The following is a 23,906-nucleotide window of genomic DNA, read 5'->3' as shown; positions in this document are numbered from 1 at the left end:
TCTCCAGCCTCAACAGAACCCACGCTGTGGCTCCTCTGCAGGGCTCCAGTCAGCGTCTGCCAGGCCTGGCTCCCGCAGGGCAGCAGCAGCTTTTCCACCTGGCTCACCTAGGAGCACTTTCTTTTCATCCCCTGTTACTGCCACTCCTGCTACCTGCTTGGCCCAACTACTAAAATAGTTTCTGGGTCCCCTGACAACAAGGCTTTTTATAGTTCAGCACTGCGGGCCTCATTTAAATCTATTAGCTCATATAAATGGCAATTTATTTAAACTTTGGAGGGTTTCTGTTTGCCTTGGTGGCAAAGACAGTTTGGTTTTGCGTGGGGGCTCTGGCACTCTGTCATTTACTTGTGACCTCAGACAAACCCCCAAACCTCTCAGAGCCTCAGTTTCCATATCTGTACACAGAGATGGAGCGACTGTCTCAGGGCTGTGCTGAGATGAACTATACCAATCGCTAGAAGCAGGGTTGGGCCTCGGCAGAAATGAAACAAGAGGATGTCAGCCTTGTTGTTCACTCTGTTTCAGGGATGTGCCCACCTTCAGAGCCCAGCCCTGGAGGCCTAGGTAGCAGTGTGCTGGCCCAGGCATCCCTGGGTGAAGAGCGGAAGGTAGAGAAAGTCTGAAGAAGGACACACCATCTATGTTCTGTTGGTGGACACAGAGGTACCCAAGGGGATGTGGAGACAGCTGGGCTGGGCGAGCGGTGTCTGCCACCCCTTCCTTTAGATTGGCTTACCCTGGCAAAGGGCCAACAGGGCCCTAGGCCTTCATCTGCTGAGGCCTGCGGCTGAAAACCACAAGGCTAACAGCTCTGGCATTTTCCAAGTGTCTTATTCTCCAATCATATCTCCATCCTGTCCTCTTGAATCAGGAAAAGGCCAGGGTCACAGGAAACAGAGGCAGGGGGCCTGGGGCTATGTCCCTTCCACCTCATCTCAATGTTTCCCTTTAAGTCCCGGCATGGCTGTCTGGTGCCTACAGCATCCAGGCCAGCGTGGTTGCCTCAGATGGAAGTTCTCTGGGTACTGCTTTGTTCCAGCTTAGAAAATCAAACCTCTAGAGGGAAGGAACTTTACAAACCCATAAGATTCTCAAATTGCCTAAAAGAAAACTGCAGAAAACAACGCTGTACCACTGACCACGAGTTCCTTTCCTGGGCCAACAACATGCCAGAGGCCTTTCTGGCATTTCTATGGAGAAGGACCAGACTCCCTGGCTACTGATAAGGAAGCTAACAACCATAGGCTATACAGTAAGATCACAAGGAAAGACAGGACAGTTGCAGAGAAGACAGAGCCCTACCACATTGTTTAAGTGGCACTTGGCTTCTGGGGACAGGACCCCAAGAACCCAATGTCATCTACTTATGGCTTCCAGAAGCTACAGACATCACTACAGTTTCAGTGCCCTGGATGCTTTCGCTCTCCACAGAGGAGGGAATCAGGAGGAGCCACGATTAAACTCCATGCCTTCTCCCAAAGCTTGGGGCCCATGAAGCATGCTGGGAAATCTCTTCACACCAGAGCTTCAAACACTTGAAGGACAACAGACTTCTTGGAAACTCCCTGAGGTCAGCCTGAGTCCCCAAGCCCAGCATGTGGCCTGAGCACACAGGTGCTCAGTGTGTGCCTGGGGGAGGTTTGACAAGTCCTGCTTGGTCCCTCCTGTTGTCCGCTCACCTCCAGGCACTGACACTGTGATCTGCTCTCTGTACTGAAACATTTTTGCTTTTCCTAAAATGTCATATCAGAATGCACATGGCGGTTCCTTTTGAGTCTAACCTCTCTTGCTTGGCACGGGAAATCCTTCTGGGTCCTTTCAGCATCCGTAGACGCTGTTCAGCAAGTGTCTCCCACTCACCAGGAGTGAATGGGAACACCTGCTGTGGGGCCACTGCAAGCATAGGCCTGTGGGGTCTCAGCTTCCCTCTCTCTGTACAAACGCCCTGGGTTGGATTATGGGTAATGGTGGCTGTGCACTTAACTTTCTCTTTGTCATGTGGCTCCTGCCACGTTGCTCTCCCTCGGCAGGATGCCAGAGTCCCAGGCTTTCAGTACCCTGGCCCCAGACAGGTTCCCAGCTTTCTACATTTGCCTAGCTTTAGCCATTCAGGTGCTGTGGGTGGCATTGTTCTGTGGCCTTCTCTGCTCCTTCCTGTCCCAGCTGACATTCATCTTCTCTGGGAGACATGCCTGTCAAAAGTTTTTGCTAATTTTATTGAGTTTTAGAATTCACTACACATTTACACAAACCTTTATTGGACACGTGAAGGGCAGGAACCTCTCCCCAGCTGGTTCACTCAATAGTGTCTTCACAAAGCATACTTCCAAAATTTGGATTTAGGATATAAATCAACCTTCCTTCCTGCTTGAGTTCCTGCCACAATGGAAATCAGGCTGAATCTCCTCGGCCCTACAGATGTTGCCGTGATCCGTGTCCTACCTGCTTCTTCCTGCCCACCAGCTCCTGCTCTTTGCTCCAGCTGTGTTCTGTCTGCTCTTGTCCCGGCCATACACCTACTCATGCTGGCCACAGGCTCCTCTTAGCTCACCGTCTAAGCTTCAGTCCTAGACTCGGTACTGGGTCTCCACTGGCCCTCTATACACAAGCACCAAGTGAGCAACAACTTTAGTTCCTGCTCATGATCTTAGTCGTGCATAAACTCACATGGTTTTACCCAGATTCCCATGAATTAATCTCACAGAGCGAGCTGAACTCAGGCTTAAATAAGACTTGCATCTCCCTCATTCTGGCAACTGTGCTCCTGTTACCTCATCTGGTCTTTAGAGGCAGACACAGAACACGTTTCCAATCTAGTCATCCTTCTGGTCTAAGCAGAACTCCACAGGGCCAGAATAAACTCAATCCTAGGGGTTGAGGATTTAGCTCAGTGGTAGAGCGCTTGTCTAGCAAGCACAAGGCCCTAGGTTCGGTTCTCAGCTCTGGGAAAAACAAAACAAACATACAAACGGACCAAAAAAAAAAAAAAAACCCACTCAATCCTAGGTTGTACACCTCTGCAAGCCCTCTTAGGTCACAATGCATGTTGTCACCAACACTAGCTTCGTAGAGCTTCCTGACTCAACACTGTATGACACATAGTAGCTAAGGTAGTTAAAGCCCAGCAAAGGCAGGTGCCCTGGCTGACCTCACTGCCCTTCCGTGGCACCCAGGAGAAACCTCAGCTTTGTTTTCTTCATGCAAACGAGACAATCCAGACCAGCTTCAATTAATGGCAGTGAAATCGTGGGGCCTGAAAACTCTCCTCAAACCCAGAAAATTGCTATTCAAGTTACTTAACAAAAGCCATTATTTGCATAGATTTAGTGTTGTTACACTTCCTATTTAAATGGTCTGTAATTAAAATAATTAATCACAGAAAATAGTGGCTTGTTAAGGCTATAATTTAGTGAGGTTCTTTTACTTGAGGATCCCATTCAAAGGTTATTGGGGTGACCAGGGAACTAGTGGCTTCTAGGGTTTTCCTTTTTGGTAGAGTTGGAGATGGGTCCCAGGGCCTGTGCATGCTAGGAAGCACCCTACCACTGAGCTACACCCCCAGTCTTTAAGTTCTTTTTATTTTAAGGCAAAATCTAAGTTGCCTGGGCTGGGCTTAAACTTTTGATCTTCCTACCTCAGCCTCCTGAATAGGCTTGGCTACTCTTGGGTTAGTCCTTAGCCCAAGGTTAGGCAGAGGCAAATAAGGCTCAGTGTCTTATCCTAGTTTCTCAATACTGGTACATTCAGGAAGCCAAAGCCAGTCCCCCATGATGTCTCCCCCAAACACAGAGATTCTCTTCTTTCAGAAAAAAACTCATTTGTTTATTATGTACCTCTACCTCTCTCTCTCCCTACACTGGTGTGTGTGTGTGTGTGTGTGTGTGTGTGTGTGTGTGTGTGTGTGTGTGAGAGAGAGAGAGAGAGAGAGAGAGAGAGAGAGAGAGAGAGAGAGAACACACGCATGTCCATATGTAAAGGAAATACCTGGTTGTCTGTTTTCACCTTCCACATTGAGACAGGATCTCTTTGTTGAGTGTTGTTGAATATGCCAGGCTAGCCCTCCCACTGCTGCGTACACCAGGCTGGCTCTCCCTTGAGCTTCCAGGAATTCACCCATCTCACAGTAGAGGCAACAGGAATACAGGTATGTGCTATAGCACTTGGCTTTACAAGAGTTTAGGGAATTGTAACTCAGAGCTTCACGAATATGCAGTAAGCAAGTGAGCACTTTACCCACTGACTCACCTCTCCCAAGCCCTCAGGGAGAAATCTTAAAGCCAACAAAGAGAGACCAGTTGTTCCCTGTCATGGTGTCTGGGACAATGGAAGGTGACAAAGGCAGGAGTGAGAAAAGCAGCATGTAAGGAAACTGATTTAACATGCTAACAGTGGTTTACACACACTCAGGTGTTTTTAAGCAGCCCATCCTGTTGGTTCATCCCTCAGGAGACCCTGGTCTACTCTGACTGACTGATGGGTCACACAAGTAAGACAGGTAGAGGGGGGGCTGGGAAAGCTGCATGTGGGTGAAAGGGCATGTGCTACCAGGCAGGCAAGGCGGCTTCCCAGACAGCCCAATGAGAACTGGTTAGTAGCTGGTCCTGTGAACTGATCCTGGATTCTGGTTCCTCACTGTCCTCAGCACAGAGACTCAGAGTATAGACCCACTAGGACTCTGAACCCCCACTTATGATGCTGTCTTGGAAGGGGAGCCCCTCCCTGGCCTGTTCTATTTAACTCGATGCCTCACCCATCCACACTGGGGAGAAAATGAAGGCCTTGAACAGTGTATGGATATATCAGAGCTAGAGGGCTTACACAAACGAAAAGAAACCTCCAAGGCCTGGTCACTCAGCCAGAGCTGAGCTCAGTCACGACCCAGCCAGCACATGGCAGATCCCCTCGACACCCTTCCTGGACCTATTTTCAGCAACTCTGGAAATGGGCTGAGCTTAAAGCCTCCAGAAGGCCCAGCCCGCTCTGCACCAGGTACTGCTCTAGCCAGGAACATGATGGGTGATTGTCAGCCTCGTGCTGGGTGGGTGGAAGGTCACTGGGTGGAGGCACAGCACTGCCCAGGTGTGAGGTGAGGGCTGCCCTGCAGGTTGATGCACCCTGTGAAGATACATGACGTATCTGTAGGGATCTTGTCACATGCCAGCTCCCCTCTGCTTCCTGGGCGAGGGTGGGAATGCAATCAGCAGCCTCAACTTCCCAACCTGTGCATTCATACACTGAGGCTCCTTCCCACGCCTAGGAAGCCAAGCGTAGAGGGTCGGCGTGTGGCTTGCTCTAAGGACCACATGTGGGAGAAGCTGACTGCATCCCTTCCCAGTGGAAGCTGGAAGAGCTGATGCACTCATCTTTCCTCTCATCCTCCTTCCCCTCCCTGCATGGTGGCCATGGAAACATAGATGAGCATGGACCCTCTGTGGGCACAGGTCACTGAATATCATGAACTCTGCCTGGATCTGCCACAGGAACGTCAAATAAGCCTTTGTTCCTGGCTACAGTAATCTCAAGAATACCGCTGCTGCAACCTCGCTTCTCCCATTGCGGCCGGTAGCAATGGCTCCCAGTGAGCAGCACTTCTGAGCATCTATGTGGCTTGGTTCCAGTAAACGGGAGTATGGTCTCTGGGACTGCAGTGCTGAGCTGTGTGTGTCTGCCACCCCTCTGTGTATGCACTGCCAGTGTCAATGATGGCACGTGGGGAGGAGGAACTCTCCCTTACGTAGTGATGCTATCACAAGGTGTGATCTTTGCGTGAGCACGAAGGGTATTTCTAGTGGGCAAGTGAACTCTTCACTGTTAATAAGAATTTCCTGGAAAAAAAATCAGTGAAACAGAAATCTGGATCCAGACCCAGATCTTCAGAAAGTCAGTACCAAGTAAGAAGAGAAAGAAAGAGCCCCATGGGACTGAAGGGCAGGGCTGCAGATGTCTATCCAGCAGTCTCCTGCATGAGGATCCCCTTGGAAGGATCAAGAAAACTGGTAGAGACAGACCCCTGTGGCATCCTGAGGGCCACCCTGGCCTCAGTGCCGATCGCCTTTCCTCTGAGCTGGAACCGATAGCCATCCGCTACATCTTATATTCCAATTATGTAGGAAGAGCTGGATTCAGGCTGTGTGGGCCACATAGGCCAGCAGTCACAAAGCCAAACCCAGCCAAATACTACCAGATGATCTGAGTGAGGAGTGGAAGGAAGGATCCACTGGGAAGCAGGGTGGGTATGAGCTGGAGTCTCCTGCTCATAGGCTCAGCCCCCTCCTGTAGGCTTTCCCAAGAATGCTCGGGCCAGTACACACTATGGCAGCCAGCCAAGAGTGTAGCCACTGGTGCCCAGGGGCTAGCACACTCACCTGCAACTCTGTCTGGAAGAAAAACTTCTGCGGGCACTGCGAGCAGTCATAGATTTTGTCCTCCTGCCCGTGCACGGCGAAGATATGCTGTTGCAGCTTGTTGGCCTGGACGAAGACTGTACACACAGACATGGCAGTTAGAGGCCAGCCCACCTCAGCCCCACTACTTCTCCCAAGTAGGGATCACCCAGGCCAAGGACCGCTGCTGGGGACATTAGTCCCTATCAGAGGACTCTGAACTAGATAAACTAAGCTCTGCCCCATGGTAGCTGTGTAACCTTGAAAAACACAGTTAGGCTCTCTGGGCTTCGTATCTTCCTTTAAACACTGTGGTTCGTTATAGTAAACACCTCACTGGATGTCCAGGAGGATCAGACAAAATAGGCAAGGTGTTTAAAAAGAATGAAGTAGTGCATGGTTAAGCCAGTGAATGTACCCTCCACCAGCCAAATGCCTTCACACTGCAAGGCAGTCATTGCTGTTACCCCATCTGACAGAAGAAAAATCAACATTAAATGACTTGCCCAAGATCCCACTGCAAGTGGGTTGCAGAGGTAAGACTGGAATTAGGTCAGCACAGCACAGTGCACAGTGCCTGGTACCAAGAGGTTAGTCAATGACATGAATCGCGGCTCCCGTCGTCAGGGTTACTGCCTGCATCCTCACATGTGATGCTAACAGATGGGCAGGGGATCCTGAGTTGGGGGAGGGAGGGAGGGTCAGGGTGTTTCAGGGAGGCTGGGACCCCAGAGACATGTGCATACACATGTGTGTCATGAGCAGGTCATAGCACTGGCTTCCTTTCCCTGTGACAGCAGTCCCCATGACAGCCCAGCCCTGGGCACATCCAGGAGGTGACCCAAAGCAGCTGTGTGTCTGGGAGGTAAGCACTTCAGAGATAGTCTCCTGCCAGGCACCCTCCCTGGGGTGGGCTTCCCACAGAGGTAGACAGCAGATGTCGGGGAGGCCGGGAGAGCCCAGCTCCCTGTGCACACCGGCTGCCATCTGGGCAGCAGGAGGGGGCCGGCAAAGCCCCCGAGATACGCCTCAGGCCGGGACAGCCACTCACTTGCTGGGGCTGGCAGCCAGCCTGGGGGCTGGAGACCTGGCCAACAAAGCTGCCCTGGAGCTGCTTGGTTGAAGCCTGGCTGGGACAGGGAGCTCAAAGGCTGGAGGTGGGTAGGGTGGGGGAAGTGTACAGAGAAGTTTCACTGATGCTGGACTGAGCTCATGGCTCCATGGAGCACGGAGGAACCCAGGAAGGGCAGACTGCAACAGGGGAAGCTGAGGCAGGAGTGAACATTTGCTCAGCCACAATAGGAGGAGGGACAGGAAAATTATCACTCAGGGTACCCAAAAGGAAGGTAAAGGCAGGCTTTGGGACAGCTCTGCGTGCTGGGAGACAGGGCTTCAAAGGGGATGGGAGGTGAGAGGCAGGGCTCCAGCCATGATACAGGGCAGGTTCCTCCCACTCCCACACATTCTTCCCATGCCCACACGGGTACCATACCTGTGAAGCATACGGGGCACTTGAAAGTGCCACCCATGCCCTCGAAGCTGTGTTCAATGAGGTGGCAGAGGAGCTTGGCCGGGGAGTCGAACATCTGGTTGCACAGCTTACACTCATGGTTAATGCCCTCCTCTGCAAAGAGAAGGGACAATTTCAGTGACACTCACACAGGAACAACCAGAGCTAACACACCCTGTACCAGTCCCGGAACACCCCACACCATCCCTAAAATATCCCACACCAGAGAGACACCCTGCACCAGGTCATCTCTCTACTCTGGATGGTCTAGCCTTGATTCTTGTAGCAGCCAGGTTTGGGTCTAGATATACATTTCTGGTCACAGTTTTTCCTTCTGGTCACAACCCATGTTCAACAGCTTGAGTCCTGAGAGCCCCGTGGAAAGGGGTCTCTACTGCAGACTAGATGGTTTAAAGGGAGTAGCCTTTTCAAATCTAATTGAATATTCATGGAGTGTGTGATATGCCAGGGATTGGCCTAAGGAGCTAGGCATTCTTTGGAGAATGAAACAGATAATGTCTTTTCCTTATTCCAGTGGGGACGGGGACGGGGACAGGGACGGGGACGGGGATGGGGACGGGCATGGAGCATTAGCTGGTGAGTTGGGTGTGGGGGTTGCTCCAGAAGGGAATGGCCAGAGAAGGACAGGGTAGGAAGAAGATGGCGAAGTGGCTTGGTAAGACCTTAGAAGAAGCTGCAACAAGCAAACTGTCTCCTGTGGAAACATTTGCCTATGCCGTGAGTCACAAAGACGGGCACACTCCTTCATCAGCTTCCTACCAGAACAAATGTTCCCCTCTGGGGACTTCTTCAACACCTGAGCCTTCACTCAATGGTGCCCGGAGAGCAGAATGGACCAAGGACCATGCCTGTTCACTTGCTGGGTTTGAGCTGATGTCCAACAACCTTGCCCAGAATCAAGATCTGGGTTCAAATTCTGCCCTGCCCCACCCCCTAAGCTGCACACTGTAGAATGTATAGACGGCCAGAGTCAGTGCTCCTCCGCTGTGACAGATGGGGCGCTCCATGCTTTCCGCCCATGGTCAGAGAAGGTGTGGGCACTGCCTTGAGCTTCATGTCAGCCAGAGTAGCTGTCCTCTCTCAGAAGCAGTCAGTATCATCCTTCCTCTTATGGTCAAGATGTGAATTAATGAGTCAATTCATATAAAGCAGCATACAGCACACAGCGAGCACTCAATTAGTGTTTACTGCTGTGCATGGCTGTTTTGGCAAAAAATAAAAAATAAATGCAATCTGGGACAGCCAAGGACACAGCCCTCCCTTGGCTCCCCAGGGAAGTGGGCTCACCAAAGGTGCCAGGTGCTCTGATTTGCCCTCAAAGGCAAGAATTAGGTAGCAGAGGGGCTCTGCTGGTGGCAAGCCATAGACACAGATGGGCTGAGCCTCCTGGCGAGTCCCTGGGTCCCCAGGCCCTGGCAGGAATGCTGGGACAGCAGGCTCTCATTCCCCTGGCCCAGCTCATCCCCCACACTCCAGGCACCCCCACCGCTGAATTGCACACTCTATGTGCAGGTGGGCCTGCCCCACATAGCCCAGTGGCTGGAATCTGCCGGGTTTTTGTCATGTCCCTAGAGCCCCAGCAACTAGGCCATGTGCACCCGGCAGAAATGCGGGCAGATCTTCCCTTTACACTGGTGGAAAAGAGTCTCATTGACAAGTTTGGGGACATAGGGCAGGCTCAGCACACATACCACAAAGGCCCCTGCACACCTCCTCCACTACCCATGGGAGACGTTCATTGTAATTAGAGATGACTTCCAGTGTGGGGGCTGCCTCTAAAGACCCCCCAGGATGCCCTGCACTCCTCCCCCATGACACCAACAATGCTTCTTCTCAGAGCCTGGTGCATGGGATGAATGCATGCATGCAGGATGAGGTGAGAACCACCCTTCTGTGTGGCTTTCCTATGGCAATGCGGACGCTCCGATTGCAACGGAGGCAGGGGTAAAAGTGACAGCTGTGAGGGGTTTCTATGGAGGTTTACTACACAGCCTTAGAAGCAGTACTGCTGACTAGGAAATGGGATTTCCAGGAAGAAGAGACGGGTTCAGAGAATGAGGTCACTTGCTAAGATTGGGGTATTGCTCTGTGCGGGGATACAAAGCCCAATCACATGTGTGTGGCCCACTCCACCCCTGCCTCGTCCACAAGGAGCAGCCTCTTAGTGCTCCAGAATCCATGACTTTCCGGTCCCAGCACTACCATGGCTGCAGGCGGGCAAGGATGCTGCCTTGCTGTCTTGCAGCTCCCAAAGCTCAGGCCACCTATAGCAGGGGGCTTCTCAGAAGCAGTCCTGAGAAGAGGTGTCCAGCTGGGGCTCTGCTGCTGTCTGACTAGAGCTGGCTCTGCGGCAGGGATGAGGAATGGCTGACTGCTCTGACTCCAAACAGCCTTTCAGCACTTGGCTGTGAATGGGGCTGGGCTGTCTGATATACAAACACTGAGAGGACAAAGAAGGCTCCTGCAACTTATAAATCAGAGAAATCATGTCTGACAGTCACTTTCCGATCCATGAGCGCCGAGCAATTCATCAGCTGCTCCCCTCTGATTCACACAGGCAGCTCCGCCCAGCACCCGTGTTCATAAATATGTGCACAGTCAGGCGGCCCTGAGCCGCCAGCCGCTAGCAGGGCCTAAACGGCTGACAAATCACAGCCCAAACCTGTGTCAAACTGAGGTTCCGGGCTAATTAGATCAAAAGCCCAGCAGACAGACAACTGCCTGTCTGGGACCCTTTCCTCTATATCTCCCAAGTGCTTAAAAGAGTCAGACCTAGGGAAGGGGGTGGGGTGATATAACACACACACAAAGTCCAAGTCTGAGGGGACAACAAAGGGCCTGGGAGTTCCTACAGACCTAGGAATGTCTTTCCATCAGCTTGGCCTTTGATTCACCAGTCTTCACAGATCAGGCTCCTCCTTATGGCAGGGTGGGCTGCACTCCCTGGGGTACCCATCAAGTGCACCTCTGCCTAGAAAAGCAGCCCGGAAATGGGGGAGGGCCAGGAGGCAGTGAGGGACTGTCCTAGTTAGTGTGACAAACGTTGCTGGCTGGCATGCGTGGTGCATATGACCCACTGTCAGCAAACCCAGTACACCCTGCCGCCATCGCTCTCACCCCGAGGTTCCAACAGCCTCTCTCGTCCCAAGACAGCGGCATCCTCTGAGAATCACTTTTCTGAATTATATAAGATTGCGCAGTGCTCACCACACCTCGGAGCAGAATGACAAAGCTGTCTGGGAGCTCCTGGGCCTCTCCGCCCCAGTGTGGGAGCTGGGGGACTTTGTGAGTTAAGACTCACAATCCTTTCTATTCTTTCTTTTTTTTTTTTACATAGCACATGACAGGCATCCATAAGAGAGACCTGCACACCTCAAGTGAGTTACACAGCCCTGCTCGTTTGTAGAGTGAAATGCAGATCTCGCCCTGAAATTCAGATCTGCCTCCTGCTCCCTGTGAGTCATGCTGGCACAGAGAATCTATTGATTTAGTGAGATTTTTTTTAAAAAAAAAGTGAAAATAAACCGGGCGTGGTGGTATACACCTGAATCCCAACTCTCAGGAGGACTCCTTATGAGGTCAAGGCCACCCTGGACTACATACTGAGTTCAAGGCTAGCAAGTGCTGCGTATCTCTAAGACAGACAGACAGACAAATAAACAAAGTCACAACGTGCCAGCCAGTCAAGCCAGCAAGCACTAAGCTTCCAGATCCCGTTTTCCTTTTTCCCTTTTTCTGTTCTGGAATAATAAGTGTTAATTTTACACTCCATTTCTCAAAAAAAAAAATAATAATAGGATGTGCTTTTGCTTAAAACCAAGTCAGCTCACTGGAACCTTTCAGGCTGAAACTGTGTCACCCAAAGGAAGAGCTGAGGGCTTTGTGGAAGAGCATCGTGCAGAGATGATAGCTCCCTGTAATGTCCTCGGCAACGACTTTTGTCTCCAAAAGCATTTGATCCCTGGCAGACACATACTTATTTCCATACAGGTCTTGGGGGAAGCTAGGAGGAGAGAGAGCTGATTCAGAACCCTGAAGGTGAGACTCCAATGGGTCCCGCTGATGTCAAAGGCAGGCCAAGCACACACTCAGAGGCCATAATTTGCTGCCTGGGAGGGAGAAGCAGCAGGCTGTGGGGGAGTGGACAGGGCATTGTTCTTGGAGTCCACTGAGCTGAGAGGACCGCTCCAGACATATTGCCTGATCTGTATCTGACGGCAGAGACTCCACTGGAGAAGCTACTCCATTATCATTAATATGTGTCCCTCTCTAGCAAGGGGAACAGTGACTGCTACCTTGTGTCGACAGGAGGCACAACTAGTCACCTATATCGGGAAGTGATGATAAAGGACATGCAAGTCAGAACTAGAAACACTTGGTTTAGGGCCCCAGGGCCAGCATCATTTGCTGTGCATATTTGTGGGATTCACTTAACCTCGCTGTGGTTACGTTTCTACTAGAGACTGGAGAGAACAATCATGGTTTTTGCAGGGCAGGCAAGTAGACTGGTTTTGCCACAGGACTTCTGCCCTCATTGAAGCTCTTCCTAGATGTCCGTAACTTCCGCTTCTCATTGCCCTCAGGTAGACCTCCATGAAGAGGTCTCAGGGGACACCTCTCACTAAACCAGGGCAGTCTGTATCCCTCTAATGCCTTCCCTGCCTTTATAATCCTTGGGGGCACTCAATACTACCACCACAAGGATAGCTGGCTGGATGCTGGGTCACAGGGTACAGGGCGGTGCCTGACAGCTTGCACTGACACAGGTCAGAAAGGAACAATGCAGACAGTGCCTGGACCGTCAGGGACAGTGCTGGGAAACACTGTCACATGTCTGTGGGCACTGACATGACCACACTGAGCTCATATTTAATCTTTGGATCCTCAGAATCATAGCTGTTTCTTGGCTCCCTCAAAGTGACCCAAGAAGAGAGGGGACTTGAGAGAGGTGGTCCCCTCCAAGGACTACATAGGACGCACATCCTTCTTCCTCTTGAAGCCCGCTAGCCTTAGGAAGCATAAGACAAGACATGAAGACCAGAACTAGTAAGACACCCTGTGGTGGTTTATATACGCTCGGCCTAGGGAGTGGCACTATCAGAGGGTGTGACCCTGTAGGAGTAGGTGTGGCCTTTTTGGAGTGGGTGTGAGCTTTAAGATCCTCATCCTAGCTGCCTGGAAGCCAGTATTTTGCTAGCAGCCTTCAGATGAAGATATAAAACTCTCAGCTCCTCCTGCACCATGCCTGCCTGGATGCTGCCGTGTTCTTGCCTTGATGATAATGGACTGAACCTCTGAACCTGTAAGCCACCCTCAATTAAATGTTGTCCTTATAAGACATGCCTTGGTCATGGTGTCTGTTCATAGCAGTAAAACCCTAACTAAGACACACCCCATGTTCTTGAATCATTTTTTGTGGTAAGCTGACGGAGACCCTCAGGCCCCAGGTCAAGCAAAAGCCCAAGGCCATCCAATGCCTAGGACAGCCAAGGGAGTGTTGTGTCACCGAGGTAAGCACAAGCATGTACAAGTATGACCATGGACCACTGAAACAGGAGCATCCTCAGACCTCTCACTGGAGGAGGGGGCCAGGCCAGAGAGCCCATGTCAAGTGAGCTCAGCATGGCCTTGTTCCTCACCCTAGATGCCAGGACTCTGGGGACACTTACAAGGAGGGTTGAGTGGAGCAGATAGAAGAGAGAAGACACTGCTGCCACCACGTTCCACGTTTGAGTTAGATGGGCCCCTTGCTAGCACTAACTCGGTCGGCTTGGCAAGAGAGCTGGGGACTTTTCTGAGTGAGGGAAGGACAGTGACATCGGGAACAGTGCCAGGCTGTGGCATCATCCTTGGGACAGAGATGTTACAAATAGAGGAAATGCAAGGGGTGTGGTCCTTAAAGTCATCACTTACCCAAGAGCCCCACTGCTTACTACACAGTGAGACGTGAGCCTACAGCCTGCCCCAAACAGCAGGTCAGGAGAAGGCCCTGGAGTCCTCATCCAGACTCAGACACTCTCCAAACCTCCACTCATGGAGATAAAGGTGGAAAGAGGGCTTCAGTCTGCCAAGCAAGAGATGTGTGTAGTGGGGACACCCAGGAGAGAAAACATTCCCCCCACACTTACTAACAAACAGCAAGTAGATGCAGAACAGGAAACCAGAAGTGGCTAATGAGGGCCAGTCTTCCGTTGCTAGCCAGGAACAAAGAAAGACCCCTGGGCAGAAGACAAGAGGGCAGGTGGGTGTGGCTGCAAACATGGCCCTGGAAGTAGGAGTGGGGTGAGAGGTGATAGCAGTGGGGCTGCTATCAAAGGTCAAAGGAAAACTCTAGAGAGGTTTACAGAAGGTCTTCATTGGAGGCAGAACAGCACAGAGGTGAAGTGGAGCCGGGCAGTCCCTAGTCCATACTCCTCCATGTCATGTGCTCCTGACCAACAGTCCCAGGGAGCAGAATCTCAAGCTCAGCTTCAGACCCAAAGCCAAGATGTTATTTTCAAAGTGTCCTGCTGTTTGGGGCTTGCACTAAGATTTGATAACCACTGATACAGCCAAGAGACCATTAGCCTGACCAGAGGATAAGACACAGCTCTCTAAAGGGCAGGAAGTTATCTAAAGTCATGTTTTTCCCACACCAGTTAAAGTGGGGAACCATTTCCTGCAGGAAGAGATACTGGAAACCCCATGCACAGGTGACCAGTGCTTGGTGCTCTGTGCCCCATGACACTCCATATCATTTAGGAAGGCTTAGTGGCTACTTCAAGGCCCCATTGCCGCCCCCCCCCCCCCCCCCACCTTGGGTTCACAGTTTCCTAATTAATCCTGAAGGATGGGCTGTACCCCTCATCTGTCCCAGGGGCACCTTCCCAGGCCTGTCTGGCCAGGAGGGACCCATCATCATAGAGTCCCCCGACATTTCAGGAGGCCCTATAAATGAGCTCTGGCAGCCTGAACTGGGGCCCCACAGGGACCCAGAGCCTCTTCAAAACAGAGCCCTGACAATTAGGCAGTCTGAGTTTTGAAAGGCCTGGGATTGATGGCGTGGACAGTAAAAATATCACCTGGGGAGCTGGGTGTAGTCCTTGGAGGGTTGCCTCAGGTCAGTTGCTATGGTAACGGAGAATGAGCTCAACCTTGTAACTGACCCTTATCTTTTTTTGATCTGTGGGCCACTTGGGGCCAAGGCTTGAAATCAACTGGAAAATAATCCGGTCACATAACAGAAGGAAAACTATTTATACTTATTTACCCAGGTACCCACTCACATACACCCCGTTCCCTTAGATAGGGAGGCTGAGTCCATAATGAGCTGATGACGCTGCCCCAGTACCCACAGAGGCTCTGTGATGCAGGAAGAGGGAAGCCTCGCTCTCAGCAGCCATTGTTGTGAGAAACTGCCACCCTCCCCCCCACAATCCTTTGCTTTCTCCTAGACTACTCCAGGCTTTCTGGCCTCCCCAATGTCTAGCCAAGACCATTAAGCAGGTGGGCTCTGCAGGTCCCCCTACTGTCTGCAGTGGGAGAGCACTGTGTAAGCTTAGAGGGTCGGTCCCCTCCCTATTCTCTCCTGTACCAGAAGATTGCTGTACCAGAAGATTGCTCTAGGCTGTGAGGCTCAGAGAAGCCAGGCAGGTGTACACGGTTCTTCATAGCTGTGGCTGGGTTGGTGGAGGACAGTCACATACTGACTAAACTGGCCAGCTTGGCTACCGACACTCTTTTGTTTTGTTTTTCAAGACAGGGTTTCTCTGTGTAGCCCTGGCTGTCCTAGAACTCACTCTGTAGACCAGGCTGGCCCTGAACTCAGAAATCCACCTGCCTCTGCCTCCCAAGTGCTGGGATTAAAGGCGTGCGCCACCACTGTCCGGCGGCTCTTATCAGGGATCCCAAGGCAAGATCATCCACATGGCCAGTCCCAACTCCAGGATGATATTCTTCTAAGTTACAAGTCATTTGCGTTTATCTTCTCCAAAACTGAAATCCAAAGACTCCGGATGGTTCCACTGACTGAGTTTTCCGAAGAGCCATGTCAGGGCTCGTATCCCATACAGAGGTCAGCAAAGCCAGAGTGATTCCAGGTAGGCATCACCATAGAATTCCTATCACAGCCAGTGGGACAGCGCACCACTTCACCTGGCACATGCCTCCTCAAAGAAGTAAAGGAATGAGTCAGAGATTGTCCCACTCAAAGGCAGTCCTGGCTCTGTTGCAGACTATGGGGTAATGGCAAACCAAGGACGGTCTGAGTGTGAAATGTGAAAGAAGTCAGCCTCCCAAGGCTGCGTGACGAGGAGAGGGTGACAGACCACTGCCAATGCTATTCTGTACTCAGAATCTGGTACCAACTGTGCACACACTGTGGAGGGACTAATCAGAACAACAGAACCCTGCCTGATCGACCTCCAGAATCCATGGCCCTGTAGCTCAGGTGCTTTCCTGCCATCCGTCGCTATCTAAGACATGCTTAAAATTGCCCTTGTACTGTAGTAGGAAGATGGCAAGCACCGGACCGCTATCATTCCTTAGAGTTCACGTCAGCTCTGCAGCCACCCTCCATCCACCTCCATACTGCACATATATGTGCTGACCAAGGCACCTGTGAAGATCCCAAGCCATTGCATTCAACTGACAGTCATGGCCGGGGTGGAGGGGGCTGGGGGCAGGATGCAGCTTCCTGTTCCTAGCAGGGTCCTATGCCTCTCCTGCCAGGCCTCCTGTGACCAAGTTGTCTCATTTCCTTGTGGTTTTCCCTGTTGCTCTTTCTTAAATGCTTGCTGATGTTGTGCGTTCATGAGTGTGGGAGTGTGAGTGCACACAAACAGGTCAGAGACAACTTCCCAGGAGTTGGGTCTTTCCCTGTACCTCGTTAAGACGGGATTTGTTTTGCTTCTCTCACTGTGTTTGGTTCTCCAGGCTAGTAGGTTCCAAGACATTCTGCTGTCCCCACCTCCCTCTTTGCAGTAAGAGATGTACTCCAATACCTCACCACATCAGACTTAAAAAAAAAAAAAAAAAGGGCGAGTGTCCCAGGGATCAGACTCAAGTCACCAGGCTTGTGCAGCTAGCACATTCACCTGCTGAGTTATCTCCCTAGACCCTTGTTCTCTCGAACCCCAGGGAGACTCCCTTCCGTTGAGGTCAAAGAAGTACAAAGAGGAGAGTCTGGCTCAGGTCCAAGGTCCCTCCTGTGTCTTGGCCCCAGCCTACATCTCTGCAGCTGGGCCAGCGCAAGCAGCTCCCCACCCTGAAAAGCCTCAAAACCTCAGTCAAAGGCTAGAAAGGCTTGGGTGGGACACAGCTGGGATGCCTTGCAGCATCCCTGCCAGGGACAATGAGAGACGTACCAACCTCTAGCTCTCTGCATAGAGTAACCTCCAGGACATGGTGACAAGTTATCTGGTAAAAGAAATGTCACCAAGGGACAGAAGGTAACTATTTCCTGTACCTTCTGGATGGAGAAAGCAAACATAGAGGAGCCCTCAGACAGGAGAAAGTGATGTCTTTAACAGCAACAGCGAGGCACAACCACTGGAGTTCTACGAAATTACGACTTCTTTGAGGCTGGAGTGCAGCTCAGTGGCAGAGTCCTTACCTAGGACCTGTGAGATCTTAGGTACAATGCCCAGCACCACAAGAAAACTAAATTAAAAAGAAAATGTCTTTGCCTCCAAACTCCTAGAACTTGAAACTTTAGAGGACTTGACATCTATCAGAAAGGAGCTGGTCCCAGTCCTCGCACCACGCCCCTCTGACTGCTACACTGAAGGCTGATGCTCCAGAGAGGGAAGATTTCACATCCCCTGCCTAGACTGCCTGGGCTTCCTAGGCGCAAGTAACTTAGCCTCCTTAGCACATAGCTGATCTTAGATTAGTTTTCCACAGCAAGGCAACTGCCTCAGACTCCATCTTGTTAATAATCCTGAGATTAATGGCCTCTAATAATATACAATTAACATGACAGGCAGGCTACAAAGCCCTCATTGTCACCGGCCCTGCCGGGGACACACGAATTACCCCTGCTTCAAGGGTTTTCTCTACTGCCAGCATCACTTTTTGTCCCTACCAAAGATCATTGCTTGAAATGAGCGACAGCATAGCATCAGAAAAGCCAGGCTGTGGCTCGCACGCATACAGAGACACAACACACAGTAGCATGCGAAGGACCCATGCATTCACAGGGTCTCCCCAAGGTCAGAGATAGAATAGTCTTCACACTCAGGAGGATCTATCATGGGAAATCCTGGTGCTCCGACAGCTTGGAACCTACAGCTCATTGCTTCCTTAGGTCTCTCTGGCCCTTAACTCAACATTGGCCGCCACAACCCTCAGTAGAAAAAAAGAAACAAGATAGAAAACAATGGTTTATTTCTCTTGAAAATTCTTCCTTCCTTCCTTCCTTCCTTCCTTCCTTCCTTCCTTCCTTCCTTCCTTCCTTCCTCTCTGTCTCTCTCTTCTCTCTGTCTCTCTGTCTCTGTCTCTCTCTCATTCAAAATAGGCATGTTATGGAGCTATACTGTCTAGTATGGAAGATCCTGGCCACCCTTGGCAATTCAAATTTGAATTAATTATAGTCAAAATTAAATCCTCTGTTCCACAGACTAGTGGCATCACCTGAACTTTTTCTAGTGGGCAGAGGACAGAGGTAAGACAGAAAGAACCACATTCGCTCAAGTACACAATAGTACTTGGTTTATTCAGTTCTGGAGCTGGGAGATCCCAGACACTTGCTCAGAATGCTTTGCTGGCCGCACCCAGAGTCTAGACATGGGGTCTACTATCTCCAGACAGCTTAGAGCTCCCACAGCTCGGCTGCTGGCCCGGGCTGTGCTGGGTGCTGCAGGCTAAGTTCTTTGATGACCCCATTGACCAGGATGAGGCAGTTCAGAGCTATAGTTCTGACAGCCACCACCCCAGAAGGCCAGGGAACAGGGAACAGACAGAGAATGCCAGCAGGAGGGATGTAGGCCACCTGCTGAGCAGCTGGAAAACACACAGGTAGCCTCATTTCCTCAAGTCAGCTTAACAGCTGGGATAAGATATGAACAACATCAGGTCATGAGCTCTGGTAGGATGCATACCTCACCCCCCGCTCTCCTATATCTCTAGCTTTCATGGTGTCTTTTCCTGTTCAGAAAGAGCATCTTTCTAGATTCCTTTAAAGAAGAAAAAATGAGTGCATCTAACACCTAACTCTGCGTCTTGGCTCCATCTCCCCACAGTTGCTCCAGGCTCCCCTACCCACTAAGACTGTGCAGTACTGGTTGACCAGCTTGGAGTTGCTCCCTTCTACCCATCCTAAGGTTAGATCTTCTGCTAGAAGGCCCAGGCCCCACCTACCCAACACATACCCCTGAGCCCGCCTTCCTCACTCCTGAAACAGAGGGTTCTGTCAATCAGGCAGTACTCTCTTATACTCTGCCTCTGCCCTCCTTGTGGCAAGTGTCTAAGAGACGATTACTGTACACAAAGCTAGCTGACCTGTTACAACAAACGAAAGTACTCTCTTTGCTTATGTTTAGTTAACTTTCTGTCACGCGCAACCTAAACAACCCTAGCTAATAAATTCAAGTCTTTATGAGCCCCAGGTAGACACAGAGAAGATGTGCGATAAAGGCCAGGTTGGGCTGATGCTTGCTGGATCTCATGGCTCTGGGGATGGGTCAGCCCTACAGCACATGGGCCACCGTGGTAACCCATACCATCTCACATGCCACTCGACATGCCTAGGTGCCAGCCTTGCTGAATGGTTCCCTAGACACTACATACAATAACTGGCAAGGCTGGGTCTTTGCACTAGTCATGCCCAGCCGGTGTGCTGCTCTTAGCTGGTCCTAGCTGTCTTCTGCATACTTGCTACACTTAGCCGACACTTCCCAGGCAAGCATAGCCCTCAAAGCTTAAATGCCAACTGCACCCACAAGCTGAGGGCTCTAGGCTGCTGGCAGCACCTAGAGACGAGCATCTTCCCTGCCTCACAGGACGATGGTGTGCACCTGCAGTTTATAGCAAGTGCTGCTATGGACATTATCACATGAACTATGACTACGGCTGACATGCAGGTCCTATGGGGTGACAGAAGCCAAAGGCATCCTACCGACACTATCAAGCTTGTTGAGAAAGAAAAATCCAAACAGCTAAGCCAAGGGACATATGTAAAAACCCTTTGAGAAAAAAAAAATCCCAAACCAGGGCTCTCGGAGATGCAGAGGTCTAGGCTGGCCAGCATCTCAGCTATGCCAACACCAGTCCCTTGGTCCTTCCTACAATTTACAGTCAGCCTTAAGACTCAGGGCTGGGACGCCACAGTTGTTCTGAGGGCAGGTGAACAGTAGAGGCCTTATCATGAGGGACCAGAGTCCTGCTTGGTGTTGCCAAAGGCTTGCATTGGAAGGATGGTGCTTCCTTTCCTACTAGATGGTACACACACACACACACACAAACACGAGTGCCTTGATAAGAAGGCCAGCTGATAGCTCAGCTTTGCAGAGTTATTTTGAAATCTGGCAAAGTAAACTTTTTCACTATAGCAAATATGTACAGCTCCCATTCCACTACGGTGACCTGTGGGGACACAGGATGTCACATCCAAAACTGACTTCTCTACTTTTGCTGCATGCTTTGACTACTCCAGTCATATAAGGATGGGCCTTAACAAAGCCTTGGCACTCCCCAAGCCAGACCCCAGCACAGCACATTGAATACTAGTTTAAAAATCAAGACTGTGCCTTCAATGTGAGTCCCTTGAGTAGAACCCTGTTATGGTCTCCTGGGAGAAAGCTTCCTCTTTCTGTTCAGGGCTCAGAAAAGCAGACATCCTGTAAGCTCTGTAGAGACAAGGCATATACCCACAAGACCAGGATCCAGGATGAAAATAAGGGTCCCTTGCCCATGTGGCTGAGGACAGGAAGTATTCCTAGGAGGAAGTGCAGAACCCCATTCTAAAGACATCTTTCAGATGGCTAAAAGGGTTCATGGAAGGTAAGGGAGAGGTTCTGAGTTATACAGTGGGCTAAAGGCCACTTTTCCACACCAGGACACACTCATAGCAAAGACTAGACTACATTCTTACACTTGCAGTGCAAAGTGGCACAAGTGGTACTCAATCACAGATCAGAGCTTTGCATCATGTACAGTGTGCCTGTTTGTGTGCGTGCACGTGTACACGTACTTGCTTCTCCACAGATAAACAGGGTTTAGTACTTGTCCATGGTCCTGCCCATGGAGCCATGTGCCTTCTCTAAATAACAGAATCTCCAGCGGTGGAAATAAACATGCACTCAATATAGTACTACTTGGGTCGTGGGCTGGTAGGAGAAAACAGCTAGGGTCACAGGAAGAAACCAGGGGATCACCTTCAAACAGCAGGATGCTTAGTGTTGCTTAGCTGCACTGTCTAGTTTTTCTGTAATGAGAACAAATAGCTTTTGTAATAAAACAGAATTAAAGCTTTTTCATTTAAGAAGTTGAACTCAAGCCAAGCATAACCACACATGCCTTTAATTCCAGTACTTGGAAGGCAGAGACAGGCGATTTCTGTTCAACTCCAGCCGAGTCTTGTCTACAGAGTGAGTTCTAGGACAACCAGAGCTATGTAACAAGGCCATGTCTTGAAAACATAAGTAAGTAAAATAAAATAACTGAAGCCAACGGATAACGACCGAGCTAGTGGTGATGGTGACAGTGTGCCTGCTCTGTACCTAGAGGTAGCTGGAGCACAGATCTCCTAACCCCTGTAAACCTACTGCTGTGTAGCAGTGGATAAGACAGGCTGGTCAAAGCGTGAAGAATGAGTGTCTATGGGCGCCCAGCCATAAAGGGCACATCTTCTCCTCTCCAAGACTCCAAGAACATCATGGAAGAAGAGAAGAGGGATTAAAAAGATTTTAAGAGCCAGGAAGGATCTTGGAGAAAGAATGTGACAGGACCACTATACTCATGGGCTGACAGCAGCTGGATCCCTACCCTCAACCCATCCCCCAGAGCTAAGGAGTTACTGATAGCTGATGGCTGCCACAGGAAGGCGAGCCTATTTTCATGAAGGGTATGGCATTGGGTAGGTCAAACAATGCTCCAGTGAATGGCCACACACCCAGGAGTATATGGATACCATAAATTGGGTTGGGTGCAACATTAAAAAAAAACAAAAACAAAAGACATGGAATTGGGACATGGTCTTGTGTGTGCATCTGAGAGGAGGGAATAGACACAAAACACTGTATGCAGGTACAAAATTATCAATAAAGAGACAGTGCAGTAAAGAAGACACCTGCTGTAGCTCTCCTCACTTTGGACAGGCCCCACAAAGACCTGCCTCTGGTCTCCACCTACAGTGGGCCAGGCTGTTCCCTGTTGGCCCCAACTGTGTCCTCTCACCTGTCAGGAGGGTAAGCCACTCTCCAAATCCAGGCTCTGCCACTGTGATGAGGAAAGTCCCTTTTCTGTCTGGGGAAGCCCCTCCCTGCCCTGTGTAGAATGAGAAAAATTGTGATGGATGTGCAGGCTGAGTGATGGTATGCCTCCCTATAGCTGGGCAGATACCTGCTGGGAACTTGGTGAACCATAGGTCCTCAGCATGGCAATCGGTGTTTTAATAAGGTGGCTCTCACGTCAGGCACCAACTGTACTACACGTAAGTTTCAGGGGCTGGTGCTGAAGGCTCGTGTCCTGGACAACCAAATATAACTAATATGACTCCTGACCACAAAGCTGGAGGCCAGGAGGAAGGGGGAATGTAGGCCAGTCCTGATGGGTGAGCTCTCATGGGTGAGGAGCTGGCATGTGACAGACCCCATGACCTGCTCAGATGTTCTTAGCACAGAGGCCTCTGGCTGGGTCCAGGCGGGACCCCTGGGGGCAGGCAGCCGCTCCAAGTGCCGGGGGCCAGATGCAGCCTGACCAGATCTGCGGTCTCCATGAGATTGAAGATGACAGGCTTTGGGGCGGGGAGAAGCTCGGTCACAAGGAAACTTGGCAGGGAGACCTGGAAGAGGACCAGCTGGACTCTGAGGTCCCTGTGTCCCCACATTTGGAGGGCCCAGTGAGGGGCCAGCTCTTCATCCCTGGAAGTCTTTAAGTAGTTGCTGAATATTCCAGTCTGGGGCCCATGCTCTCTTGTTGTCTATTCGTCCCTCTGGCGCCCAAAGACAGAGGGAAAAAAGTGGTAGAAAGATCCAATGTTTGTTCGTTGAATGCTAATTTGACAGAGGAGTGGGCATGGGGGAGTGTTTACAATCAGCACTCCAACAAGCCACAAACGACGCCAGTATTTTATAAGCTTGTTAGAAACAAATCACCCCCTCAGCTGATATTTACTTACTGATGAATCATAAAAGGGCTCAATACACAAAGAGTAAATCCGAGAAGAATGTCTTTCTTGGTTCCATCTTCAGCAACAGTGCTGGGAGCCTGCCTGGCCCAGCCTCAGCCTTCTTCCCCCATCCCCAGCAGCCTCCCCAGGGCGGCATGTTGCTGGCACCAGCCCTCTGTGTTCCCCCCTTCCACTGGCCTCCGTCCTTCTGCCGCCCCCGGAGTCCTCTGCAGGAGCGGATCCAATCCTGCTAATTTGCATGATGATGAAGCCTCCAGTGCGGGCTGGGTCTTAAGAGGGTTGGGAAGAAATATGCCCAGTCCTTTGGAGAGGAGCACAGAAGGCTCCCCTGCCCAGGAGGATTGGGGATCCTGGCAGGTGGGTGGGGGTGGCCAGGCAGGGGCAGTGCCCGCCAAGGACAGCCTAGTTCTATTGCCCACTGAGCTTATGTCTAGCTGGCCCAGCTGAAGAAAGACTTCCCAGGGCTTAAAGCAGCAGGAAGTGAGGTACAGAGTGCCAGCTCCAGCCTCAGGCTAGACAGGCCAGGTCAGAGTGACCGACACTCACTGGCTAGCTGACCTTGAGCTATCATGAACCTCTCCACATCTCAGATCTGGAAAACAGAAAGCCATGGGCTGCCTGGGAAGACCAGGAGAGGCAGCTATAAGCGCCGATGAGAACA

At 50.9% G+C, this 23,906-nt stretch overlaps 1 protein-coding gene across 2 annotated transcripts in view; it reads right to left on the bottom strand.

Annotated features, from left to right (window-relative positions):
* Positions 1–23,906, bottom strand: part of Znf423 (zinc finger protein 423) — a 241,208-nt gene that overhangs the window by 18,410 nt on the left and 198,892 nt on the right. For both annotated transcript variants that reach the window (XM_028755498.1, XM_028755499.1), the window contains exons 5-6: positions 7,879–8,010; positions 6,369–6,484 (exon numbers count right to left, since the gene is read on the bottom strand). In XM_028755498.1, coding sequence (XP_028611331.1) covers positions 6,369–6,484; positions 7,879–8,010 — 248 coding nt within the window. The remainder of the gene's footprint in view (positions 1–6,368; positions 6,485–7,878; positions 8,011–23,906) is intronic.

The sequence above is a fragment of the Grammomys surdaster genome, unplaced genomic scaffold, assembly GCF_004785775.1.
Source record: "Grammomys surdaster isolate TR1022 unplaced genomic scaffold, NIH_TR_1.0 126063, whole genome shotgun sequence".
Lineage (NCBI taxonomy): Eukaryota > Metazoa > Chordata > Mammalia > Rodentia > Muridae > Grammomys > Grammomys surdaster.
This window is presented reverse-complemented; position numbering and strand designations above follow the sequence as displayed.